Source organism: Styela clava, chromosome 7 (genome assembly GCF_964204865.1).
Source record: "Styela clava chromosome 7, kaStyClav1.hap1.2, whole genome shotgun sequence".
In the NCBI taxonomy this organism is placed as follows: Eukaryota; Metazoa; Chordata; class Ascidiacea; order Stolidobranchia; family Styelidae; genus Styela; species Styela clava.
Window position 1 is genome coordinate 6,237,275 of NC_135256.1, and position 13,125 is coordinate 6,250,399.

Genomic DNA, 13,125 nt, shown 5'->3' on the forward strand with positions numbered 1-13,125 from the left:
ACTGCTTCGTGCTATCGGCCCCCGGTTGGGAACCGCTGGTATATTACATAGGACCAGTAGGATCGCAGACGTCCAAAACAACATACAACGCCTGAAAATAGCACAAAGTGAACTCTTGTCCCACGTGAAAAGCAAGGTACGCGTCGTGAAATATGACACCTCGACTCAGCCAAGCGTGACGTAGATTATTGATGAACTTTGTTGAAGTGGGCTCTAGTTCACATCTGGAGAGGAATCCTAAAAACCCTGATCACCAAAATTCGATCAATTGCTACTGCAATAATTATTCTGAACCCCAACGAGAATTCATCGGGCACCCCCACATGTAACAACGCATGGCAATAATCATTATTTACGGTCAAAGTCCTACAAACCCCAGAAATTTAAGGCCAAATTACGTCGTTTGCACAACACAAATAAATTCATTGGTCTGGAAACACTGGTTAATTAGCGATGCGCCGAGCTATGAGGGATATTGTTATAAATATATTGTGAATTCAAAAAAGATAGAAATACCTCTGCTTTTGCTCTCAAATCATTGTCTGGTGACGTGAGACCGACTAGGATCTCATGGAACTGCTCAGCTGTAATTTTTTGAAATTCACACGAATTTCATTAATTTACAATATACAAAATGAGATATATCCATTGTAATGTGTTTTAATTTGAGAATTTTCCCTCAAACGAGTTTCTGAGAACCAGAACCATCTTACAAATGAGAAAATAAACCACATCCACATGGTTCTTTTTTGCCATAAAATCAGCATCACATTACAAACTAAACATTGTTATTCCTCTTACATACAAAAACATTTTAAAATCTTAAAACCTCACTTTTCTTTATAAAAATATGCTGCAAATCGTTCATTCCAATATTCATATGAAGTCATTCTTTTTTCATTCTTTATATTTTTATCTGAAACTGAATCTTCAAATTCTAATTCAGATAACAAAACGTCATCGATAACAAAACGTCATCATCAACAAAACCAAAATACGCAAGACATCTTCGAACTTGTGATATTTTACTCGATTCAGTCGGCAAAATGACCCGATGTACAGTAGACTTCAGTCTTTTTCAGCACCAAAACTGTAACATGTCACCAATATTGAGGAGAGCTGTCCCTGGGATGGGAAGAGCATCAATAAATTCGCCACTTGGGGTTTGGACTTGAAGCCCCCCCAAATCATCTTGGAATAGAATCGTTAATGAGCCTATATCAGAATGCTCGCAACAACGTAATTGCTTTTCCTTTAACATAACACCAGCGAGTGGTGGATAGTGTAAAAGCTTGAGAAGAGTTTGATTTCCTTTTTTACCAATCAAGTTATGACATTTGTAAAATAAATCTTTATTTTTGAGCTTCATCCCTCTACCAAGATCTTTGAAAATCCTCAGAGTCAAAGTTTTGCATAATTTTTTCATTGTATCGACTGTATGATTTAGATTTTCAATGTCAGGCCATTCATTAAACTCTGATCAGGACGGTAATCGAAGGCCTTCCACAAAAACTGCAGGCCGTTCTAAGTTTGCATTTGCACTCCCAATTGGGCTGTAACATACTCCAACGCTTTTCGAGCAAAATTTCATTTTGTATTCCAGTGAAGTTGCAAAAAAATCATCGGACACTTTATTCACTTCATTGATAACTTGATCTGGTACGCCATGATTTGTAATGTACGCAAATCCTGATGTTGAAAATGCTTTAAATAACTTTTTCCCAATTTCAATAAATGAAGATTCCTCAATTTCATTGTCTTTTGCATACATCAGCCCGCATTTTTGAAAATCAATTATCGGGATTTCCATTTTAAAATATTTTGAACAAAAAATAGAAAAATCTAAAAGTGCAGATGAATATAACTGTGAATATATGGAAAGATAAGCAATAAGACAATTATACTCGTGACGTCCGATTGTCGAAATACTAAATGAAAAAGTATATAGAACCGCAATCTAAAAACGTCATCATTGAATTCCTTGGGAAAAAATAATCCGATTTACCCAAGCAAAAAATTTTCTACTGTGGCATTTTGAACAAAAAACGGCAATTTTGGTCATGTGACGGGTGCGATTAATTTAGATTAGTATCGAGACAAGAATGGCACGATATGACACATCTGCCGTTGTGCCAGAGGACCCTCGTTTGTGAGACACATGGAGTGTTTGTTTCATTGAACCAAATGTCGGGACAATCTTGGAATTATGATAGTGTGCTGTACTGTGTGGAGGCTATTCTTGCAATTGGTGGACTGTAGTGTACCACCATGTTTATTAATTTAACTCGAATATCAACAAAATTACTACAGTTCTAGACTGTAGACTAGTTAAAGCCGTAATGTGATCATTCTTACAACACTCTGACACTATATTACGGGTCTTACTACTTACTGAATACAGCGCGAAGAGCGCGGAAGAGAGGGAAACGGCGCAGAAGAGATGGAGACATTTTTCTTTCATTATTTATTAGCGTCCGTTAAATTTTAAACAATTTGATGGGAAACAGTATACAGTGGTAGGGAATGATCACAAGTTTATATCAGTAATCTTCAACATCTTTAAATAACCTAACATGACGCACTCTAACCTCTGAACCTGGTATACATACTGTCTTCAGGTGCGCCATCTTGGTGCACATACTTCTGGAGCTCCAAAATTTCTTTGATCTTGCCCATTGGTGTGCTCATATTGCGTCATGTTAGGTTATTTAAAGACAGAAAGATTACTGATATAAACACGTGATCATTCGCTACTACTGTATACTGTTTCGCATCAAATTGTTTAAAATTTCACGGACGCTAATAAATAATGAAGGAAAAATGTTTTCCTCTCTCTCTCTCTTCTGCAGTTTCGCGCTCTTTCCCTCTCTTCTGCGCTGTATTCAATTAGTAGTAAGATCGCTACATCTGTATATTCTGATATTACAGTACAGCTGTAGCCTGTAGGCCTGTCAGATTTTTCTTCAATAATAAATAAAAATAATAATACTGGAAATCATCGCATACTGACATACCCGTACTCTGCATACAGATATGACCAACATAACAATTCAAATATGAAATACTGAACAGTTGTATTCGTATTCTGGTATCTGGGTATTGCTGTATTCAGGTATTGTAGCAGATTCCAGGATTCATAGTAAATTTAAAATCTCATCACTCATGTAGAGATGTAACCAATCTGTCAACCTACTCAATCATATATCCCATTTCAGCATTTGCTGTCAGATTATTTTTCAATAATAAATAATGATATAAACCATCAGCTACAGATATGACCAACATAACAATTTAAATATGAAATACTGAACAGTTGCATCGGTATCGTTTGGAATGTCATCAATCATGTAACCAATCTGTCAATCATATAACAGTAATGGTATCTGTATGTGTGCCAAAATGTCAATCAATCAATCAATTTTATTTGGTCACTCTGATACAAACAAACCAACAACAAAGGGCAAACAAAATACAGAGGACCTGGAGGACGGGCATAACTTAATATTAAAGTTAAATATGTACAAGTACGTGCCCGTCCCCCAAAAACAGTCAAAACACAAAAAAAAAAAAAAACACGATGTGACATCGGGCAATATCTTATAAATTCAAATTTGAATGTGAGACGTGTATGTGCTTTTCCTACAGATATATGGTTTAAAAAAACTCGCTGCCGAAAAATGGTGATGCTGTAGGCCTAGTTCAATTACGTTGCAAAAGTAACACAGTGACAAATTTTTTATACTAAAAAACAAGCTAAGTAAATGGATTGAATGTTCCATAGCAAGCAGTCTATGCACAAATCGTGGATTGGGGTGTTGGGTTCTTCCGGTCATTTACAATTAGATCTTAATTTACTTCAGACAGTATCAGGAAATAGTAAACGAAATATGAATAGCGTAGGTATCATTGTCGTATATAACATCGGAACAAGTAGATATCGCAGCGGTATAAAAAGAAGTTTAAAACAACATACGGCGCCGGAAAATAGCACAAAGTTTTTTTTTTTTTTTTTTGCCAAATAAATTCCAATGCCAAACGGAATTTTCGTATATTAATTTTATTGTCGAATTAGTATAATTTGCACCCAATTAAAACAATTTCATAATTTCAAAACACATTGCCCACAAGTTCAATAATATATGTAACAATTAAAATATAAAACCATACCATTACCGGAGTTTTGTACCATATATAGTCCAATTTATATTCATAGCACAAAGTGAATTCTTGTCCCACGTGAAAGGCGGGATCTCGTGTCGTGAAATATGACACCTCGACTCAGCCAAGCGTGACGTAGAATATTGATGAACTTTGTTGAAGTGGGCTCAGGTTCAGTGGTTATCAATCTCTCTATGGACCTTTCCCCGAGCATCGACTTCCTTGTTTACTTCGTGACATTGGCCAATCAGCAAGATGCAAAAAGTGACGTAACAATGCCCCCTTTTCGCATCCGCTCAGACACTTTTCTCACTCAGACAGATTTTCAAGCGTGGATGTAAACATTACCTCGTTTTCGCGTTTTTGAACTTTATTCGTTAGTTTTCAGTTGTGTTTCGGAAACTCAAATATAAATCAGATAATTCAATGATCACTCTGTCTTCCTAGAAGTTTAAATTTAATTGCAGTAATAAAAGTTAGTGTAGAAATAGATGTGATAGACTAGCCTGAAATTCTTTACCGGTTCTTTTAAAAAACAGATTGTTGTATGCGATGAATCATAATGATGGTTTGAGACACATACCCCAATTTACAGGCGCCAACTCGCAAAAGCACTCTTAAAATAGCCCCGAAAATTTTGCAATGGTAAAGTATGGGAAGAATTTTTCGGGTGTCAAAGGTCGGGGAAAGGTCCATACCGGTTGACCGGTAAAATTAAATTAAATGTATTCGCGGACCGGCAAAAAATTGAAATGACCGGAACCTGAAAGAATAACATATATTTGCATAATTCAATGCAATGTCGAGCACTCAACATCCCAAAAAAAACACGAAGAGAAACTATCAAATAATGTGCCGGTCAAAAATTGAAATGGGTGAAACATAAAATGATACCATATATTTGCGCAATGAAATGCAGTGTTGGGCACCCAGTATGCGTATGAAAGGCGCTCATAAAATATCTCACATAAAAAACATTTACCGGTACATTTACATTCCTCATTAACTCCAGTGAGAATTTTGCTGTTTTTTTTTTTTTCAATATAGGATTGCAAGCGAGGCCCCAAACAAGTTTCTAAAACAGGTAGCTTTGCAGCGGCATGCAACCGATTTTTTTTTTTTTTTGCATAACGCAGTAACTGGTTTGAAAACACGGACAACAGATCACAATTTTATTCAAGCTTTTTCTTTTTCATCGGGTTCATCATATTAATCATTCTGCAGTTGATCGACGCTTCAAACGAAATGAATTACCCCTCGCATTTTGGCAGGTTCGAATCCCATCCGGTGATAGTTATGTGCGAGAGGATTGCTCGACACCTCGACGCTGTAGGGTAGTTCATGTAACCGCTGGCCGCGTACGGCTACCTTCACCATCAAGACCCTGCTTCCGAAAACAAAGAACTGGCTAACTAATCCCATGCCCGACCTGGACTGGTAACCGGACGAGAGGCCGTGGTTCGCCATATGATTAAGCCGTCTTATCGGATTTCTTCTACCCCAGGATAAAATATATCCTATCCTATCCGTTACAATGACGAAGTCGTCGTTAACTTGGCACCAGGCTTAAAATCTTTCGTGCTCAAAATACTGGAAAAGATCTATGCGGACTATGCTTTTTTGCGCGACTCTTGACAAACTGCAGGGTTGCAACAAGTTCAAATCTCACTGGAATATTATACTGTTCTTGACTGTTTTCTGGTTTAAACAAAGAAATCTGCATAACGTTTTATATGTATGGACATGTCAATCAGGAAAAGCACGCAGAACAGAAAAAAGCACGCTTGTCGATTATTAGGTTTGTGAATCTTGCGAGATTCGAAGGAGCGTATTCGCGATTAATCGGAGTCGAAAAAGCGAAAAGAGTGATTAGTCAGCGCCAAGATGTCGCAATATGACGGCGGAAGAGAAATTGCGTAATAAAGTAACGCAACCTCGTCTTCAGTAAAGAGATTGAGACGGCATAAAAAAACGAAATTTCTCGCGGACCGACAAAACAGCTTCGCGGACCGGCGGTTTGGAACCACTGCTCTATTTCACATCACACAACACAATTTTATTTCGATCTTACGTCCACAACACATAAACGAATAATAATAAAAAAAACACAGACAATGACGACAGAGAGATCCGGAAAAGGGCAAAAACTAGAAAAAGGTTTATAGCAAACGCTGTAACAAGCGTTTTAAACATTTGTTGTATCGTAGTAGTATATATTTACGGTTATATCATGTCATTCATTGTTCATATCTAGAGCATGAATCCCCGAAAATTCATATAATAGAAATTCGGTCAATTTCAATTTTACTAATAATTATTTTTAACCCCGACAAGACTTCATCGGACACTCCCAGATGTAACGAAACATGGCAATAACCATTGTTTGTGGTCAAAATCCGTACCGAGTCCAAAAATTTATGGCCAAATCGACGACTAACGGCCAAATTAAGTCTTTCGAACAACACAAATAAATTTTTCCGTCTGGAAACACTCGTTGATTGGCAAAGAGCCGAGCTGTGAGCGAGATTGTTATAAATATATGGTAGCCTAAAATTTGCTTAACAGTTATCGAATTAAATAATTATTACGAATTAATTGATAATAAATGTCAACTTTTAGGGTTCCTGTACATTTGAACCCAAGTACATTTGAACCCACGACAATTGCACCTGCATACTATTGCACCTATAGAACTTTTTTTGTTATGCGGATATTTGAACCCATACTAACTCTAACCCATGGGTTTTAGCACCCACATATAGATTGAACCCGCGGATATACACATGAGTTTAAATGTACGATCACCAATTTTAGAAATCTTGTAAAATAAAACGCACCGTAGTTGTTTGCATTTGGTGCTGTAAATGAAAATAATAAACCTATAAATGTTTAATTTCGTCTTTGATTTATGGAGCATTTGCATTGAAAAACAGATTCAAGAAACAATTCTTTGATTATTTCGGTAACAATGACAAATCAACAGAAAGTCAGCGCTGACCTAATAATCGTAATTTTTCAAGCCTCTCAGACACTTCGTTCGCCCAGACAGATATTCAATAATGGTTGTAAACATTGCCCCACTTTTGCGGTTTTGCGTGTTATTTGTCAGTTTTCATTTGCGTCAACTCCTTAGATTGCAATCGTAAAATAAGCACACAAGAAAGAATTTTTCTGGGGTAAGGATCACGGAAACATCCATAGCTCGATTTAGCCTTGTTAGAATAGTTTATAGTTATTTTTCAAAAAATATATTGTATAGCTATAGACAATTTCACAACGTCGACCAACGACTAACATACCGACGTCGACGGAATAACGGCTCATGCATTTTCATTTTAATTTAAGTTTAATTGAGGCATTACTCGCTTTCAAAAATACATTTATAATTTTCTCCACAATTTTTAAGAAAAAAAAATTGAAATGTCAACCCATTCCTAGAGCCATTCTGAAGATTTTGATTTCATCACGCTTGACCGCGTGTGACATTCCGCCCTAGCTTTAGTATCTCTATAGCAACATGTTACGCTTTTAGTTGACCATGGCCTCTTCCAGAAGTGTTTCTTCGTCTTGTTCGCGACCATATACTTACCCTGGGTCACCAGATACCTTGAAAATATTTACAGAACATGGCCTTCTTGAACGACCAAAGACCCATGCTGTCGATTTCTTGTCTTACATGCTGTCAAAAACCTCATTGGAGACTCAAAAAATAACTCATTCACAGATTCAAGGTTTGTACATGTACTACTCAATCACATTGTCTATTTAAAAGTTTTTTAGGTAAATTATAATCATAGGAGTCAGAAATGCTTGGGTGGATAGTTACAGTCATATTGGAATGTTTTTCGCGAGTTGCTGGGTTACTGTATATTTCCATACAATTTACGCTTCTATTACAGTATTAAGTTATTAATTCTTGAATGTGAATGAATGCACCTTTTTTAAACTAAGGAAAAGGTTCAGCGTTTAGTGTGAGTTTAAATAAATAATGCTATAACCTGGTGACGTGCCTTCATTTTCCTATTCTAAACGTGACTGTTCCAGTATCCTCGATAACGTTTTAGTTACTTATTTTTTGTTAGAATTATTTGTGTTAGAACCAAATTTATGATTTTTTTAATATGACTGTTTATTTATCATAACTGGCTAATTACTGATATCCTGAAGTAGACAAAGGTGATCAATTTTTATTTATGCAGATGCCGGGGAAAAACTGTATCAAAAAAAGATTGATAAATTTGACCAAGAGAAGAAACAAGCAGTTTTGGAAGCCGTTCATGAAACACAGAGACTTGCTGATGAAAACTTGAAAAAGGCAAGTTTCTGGTATACACAATGCGCAACACAAAATAGTACGTTGTAGCTTTCTGGCACACAACTCTGCTTATGCGAATCAGTATATTTGTACTGAAATATTATTATAATTAAACTGGCCAAGCTGTCAAATTTACACAACTACCCACATGCCGAATAATTTCAGAAATCTCCCAGATTCAGTCAAATTGCTTTAAACATTTTTTAATACTTCTGAAGTATGCGCACCAAGATGGCGCACAACCTGAACTTCAGGTTGTGCGACATCTTGGTGCGCATACTTCAGGAGTATCAAAAAATGTTTAAAACAGTTTGACTGAATTTGGGAGATTTCTGTTTTCCACAAATTCAGCAGCCTGATTCATGTCCCCTGGTAGTTTCTCAGATCCCTTCAGTTGATTTTAAAAATAGGGATAACTGGAGTCTATGGTGTTTGATATAGTATGCGAAGCATATTCACAATTTTCATTATATTCGGCAAGAGTCAATTTTACAAAGAGTGCTTTGCTTGAATTGGGAACAAAATTATTGCTCAGAATCTTTTCTGATGACCCCAAAAGGTCATGTTTGCATATTTTGTGTGTTGACGAATGGAATAAACTCTCTTTTCTTACTTTTTATTGTGGTCAACAATCTTCTCATTTTCAGGAACTTGCTTTAGCTTCAGAGAAAGCAGAAATCGAGAAAGAGGATGCAGTTGAAGCTTTGAAGCATTACAATGAAAGAGTGGCTGCAAGAACAGACAGAAACCGAGGGAAAATCGAACAGGAAAGAGAAGAAAAACTCATCTTGAGATTGAACGAAGAGAAAAAGAAAGCACTTGCTGAGCAATGGAAACTCGCTGAAAAGTAATAATCAGTTTTTTTTAAAAATCACATTTGACAGTCACATGTATATCATCAACTGCTGTTAGACATATCCTAACATGCATTGTATATTCAATCGGGTTTATTATTAGGCATGTCCGATGTTATAACATCTTGATTTCACAACTATGTACAAAATTTATTTTTAAATTGTTATTTTGAGCATTTGAAGCCTCACTGTAAAACCAAACAACTTATCTGAAAACTGTAATAAATAGAAAACCAATCAAATCATGAATTATCTAACTCTCCTACAATATCAAACACAAACTGATTGCACAGGCATTACCTTTACATGTTATTTGTTGAACAATTTAAAATTCATACTCGAAAATATCATTTTAAAATGTATTTGGGATTCTGAATTATTCAATTTTGGCTATTTCTTAATTTGCTGTAGATGTTCACATGCAGCTATAAAAATATGAAAGATTTCCCCATTTAACAATTGTGTCTATCAGCATCATCTGCTGATTCGCTACATCATGAGAAAGTAACGCCAGTGAAAGCCATTCGAGTACATGATTCATGTCAGACAAGACAAAAATAAAAAGTCCACCCACTATCACAGATTTTATTTATGCATATATCCAGAATAACTTCCTACTAGCAAAATAAAAAAAATTTTTGTCAAATATTAGAGAAGTTAAGAGCATTTTGAAAATTTGCCATTATTCATAAACGAGACATTCAATAAGTATTGAATATTACTTACTGGCCATCAATTATTAAATAAAATGCAGCTCATTCCTTCAGTAATCTAAAAACATTATGGGTGTAGACAGGAACAGTTATATTTTTCATTGCAGATTGAAGGCAGAGGCAATTGAAAGAGTTCTGACCGAGCAAAGGAGGAGTCTTCGAGCAGAGGCAGCATTGCAAAGGTACGATTTTCATGCTCAATTTAAAGTTGATAACATTATAAGACATATCCGTGCCACAGAGGTTTTATCATAATGTTATTTCTAATAAAAGGCGAAATTTTTCTGTTTTTTTCTGTTACCTCGCCAAATCTGAAAGATTTAAATCTTTGTCAAAGGCTATTATTACATCGAATTTTTATGTGGTTCTCCTGGACTATTTATTTACTATTAAATACTTTCACACCATCATTTTAAACTAAGTCAATGTAAAATAAAATATTTTCGAGCAAACTGGAATCATTTTCTCATTTTTTGTATCTTAAATGTTGGTTCATTCTTAATCTATTGTGCTAATTGAAAAGTGATTTATAATTTAGATCTTTATGCTTAAACCATCCTTCAATACTAACTTAACAGGGAGAAAGCCATTGCAGATGCTCTCCGTATAGCTAGAGAAAAGTTCAACAATAAATTGCACAATGAAGTTGAGAAAACAAAACGATTTTGTGAAAAAATAATGCAAGATGAAATCAGGAAGATACAGGATCTACATCAAGTTGAAGTTATAAGAATGCGAGAAAGGTAAGATTCATTTTTTAATCCAATCTCACAGAAATATTTAGCAGATAAATAGAATCTGATAATGTAACTACAACCAGCCATCCCCACAGGAAGATTAAATTTTTTTGACATTCAAAAATACTTAACTGCCCTGTATTGCTACCTTATTCATTGTCAACAATCTGGAAGTGGCAATAATAATAACCGATCTTTACAGAATTGCAGCAGTTGAAAGGCAACTTGAGGTACAAATGGACAAGATGCGAAGAGCACAGAGAGATTACTGGGAAATGGAAAACGAGTATTGTAATTTCCTCGACTATACATCAAAAGTTGACGAGTGTCCATCCGGATTTCTGATTGCACCAAAGAAAAGGCAGCATGGTAAAGGAGACAGCAACCGTGATCAGAATGTACAAACCAGATTGATCTCTCTCGATCAAGGAACCAAAACAGTACAAACTGATTTACAGATTAGATTATAAGCAGTGATGAGATTTTAAACCGCAAGAACAGGTTTCCTTTTGTATCGAATTCACAATCACTTCGCTGATTTCGGAAAACGTATTTACGTATCGACCTAAGCCACAATACCATGCTTAACCCTTTCCATGCGATTTTTATTTTTTATTAAATAATCAAATTTGCTACGCCGATTTTATGCATTTGTACCCCCACAACTAATCGATCGACTAACGAAAAACTAATGATCCTCTGCTGCCTACTGACGGCTCGTTGGAAAACTTATTTAAAGAGCTTGCAATTGGCGATTAAAAAAAAAAGTTTTTTTAAAAGTGGTGGACTGAGTCACAAACCGGATAGAAAAAAGGCATTTTTTTTCTTGGGAGTTGAAACTTCAAACCGTGATAAAAAATAGAAATATTTGCTAAATCCTTTACTGTTACCGCTTCGTGGTTGGCAGACAATAGCATAATATTGCTGTAGCAATTTCGTGATCCAACTCAAAATACTTTGGTAGATGGAAGGGATAATATGTCTTCTATCACCACCCAAAAAAAACCGAAATTTGCATAAGTTTCAAAAACACTCCCTCGTTCCGCCGCAAATAACATTCCTGTCGTAAACGAAAGCGAGATTTACCGTCGCTTATGTTAATCTCGAAGAAGACTTCTTATCAATAAACTAGAACTCGGAAAAACTAGACCAACAGTTTGCGACCGATTGCTAAATAAAACAGTGGAGTACATCAACGTACCCGCCGCAATCTAGCGACTTTTGTCGTGGGTACGTATACGTGCCCACCACTCGATAAGGGTTAACATAAATCTAAAACATGACTTCCAAAACGCAAAATATAACTCTAGCCATCAGCTATGGTTGTCTAAAACAAATTGATTATCGCGACATACCGAGAATGGGTTTGCACAAACATCCTGAATTCCACTACTGATAATATTCCTATGCTTGAATTAAGATGTTCATATGCAGAACATGAGCCCAATTCAAGTCGGTCTGTTGTGTCAGAAGTTGCATGCGCAACGAAACTAGAATCACAATGTCACTGCCCAGTTTCTTGCATCATGAAATAGGGCTGTGGGACTGGAAATATGCATGAAAGTCTGATATTTCAACTCTGTAAGACTCCAGCTCAGACTCTAAGGTTTTGTATCCTTTATCTTTGAAAAAAAAAACATCGATTTTCAGGATTAAGTCCCACTCAGTTTGTTCGAACCTTCATTCAGTTTTTATTTTTGTTGTTTTACAAAGATGTCATTCTTTGAGCATGCATGTGCAGCAAAAGTAACCATATAGAAGGCACATCGACATAGTTAGTCCTGCACAAATGCTGTTGTCAAGCTTATTTTTTCGAAATTTCCATTTAGAACTATTTTAATTTTAGAACTTGCACTATTTTATTATTTCACATTTGTGCCAACTTGCCACATAGCAATATATGATATATTGATAAAAGTGTGACTGAACAATTCTTTATTGGTAGGGCATTTGTATCGATGTCTTGTTCGTATGAGGAAAAAGTTTACTACCAGAAACAACCAGCTTTAAAATTTCAGAATTCTTACAAAAACATGAAGAGCATACGTGCATATCCAAGGAATTTTATTATACAATTGGTCAAATTGGAAGCATAAGCTGAAGCCAAAAAGAGTTCTCGTTATCAGAATTGGCAACATAGATTTCAGGGTAGTAGAAAAATGGTATCACGTTGTGCTAGGCAGCAACCAGGGAAAAATCTGTGAAGAGTTAGCGTCAGACTACCCATTAAATACTTGAACAGGTAATCTGGTAAAATACCTGTTGTCCAGAATATTACACGTTTCGTCTTCTCAAGAATAAATGAACATAAAAAAATCCTGTCACACCCTGTCCAAGAAGATAGGCCG

The 13,125-nt window shown here is 35.8% G+C and overlaps 1 protein-coding gene across 1 annotated transcript; it reads left to right on the forward strand.

Annotated features, from left to right (window-relative positions):
* Positions 1–7,591: 7,591 nt before the first annotated feature.
* LOC120328190 (uncharacterized) lies at positions 7,592–12,809 on the forward strand. Its single transcript, XM_039394611.2, has 6 exons — positions 7,592–7,889; positions 8,358–8,473; positions 9,121–9,320; positions 10,148–10,222; positions 10,619–10,783; positions 10,980–12,809. Exons 1-6 carry the CDS (start codon positions 7,697–7,699, stop codon positions 11,245–11,247), a joined length of 1,017 nt encoding a protein of 338 aa, XP_039250545.2. The 5' UTR covers positions 7,592–7,696; the 3' UTR covers positions 11,248–12,809.
* The last annotated feature ends 316 nt before the right edge of the window (positions 12,810–13,125 follow it).

Coding starts and splice junctions, on each gene's coding strand:
- LOC120328190 (XM_039394611.2), top strand. CDS start 7,697: ATGGCCTCTTCCAGAAGTGTTTCTTCGTCTTGTTCGCGACCATATACT. Junction 8,474..9,120: donor CTGATGAAAACTTGAAAAAG/GCAAGTTTCTGG, acceptor TCTCATTTTCAG/GAACTTGCTTTAGCTTCAGA. Junction 10,223..10,618: donor GCAGAGGCAGCATTGCAAAG/GTACGATTTTCA, acceptor CTAACTTAACAG/GGAGAAAGCCATTGCAGATG.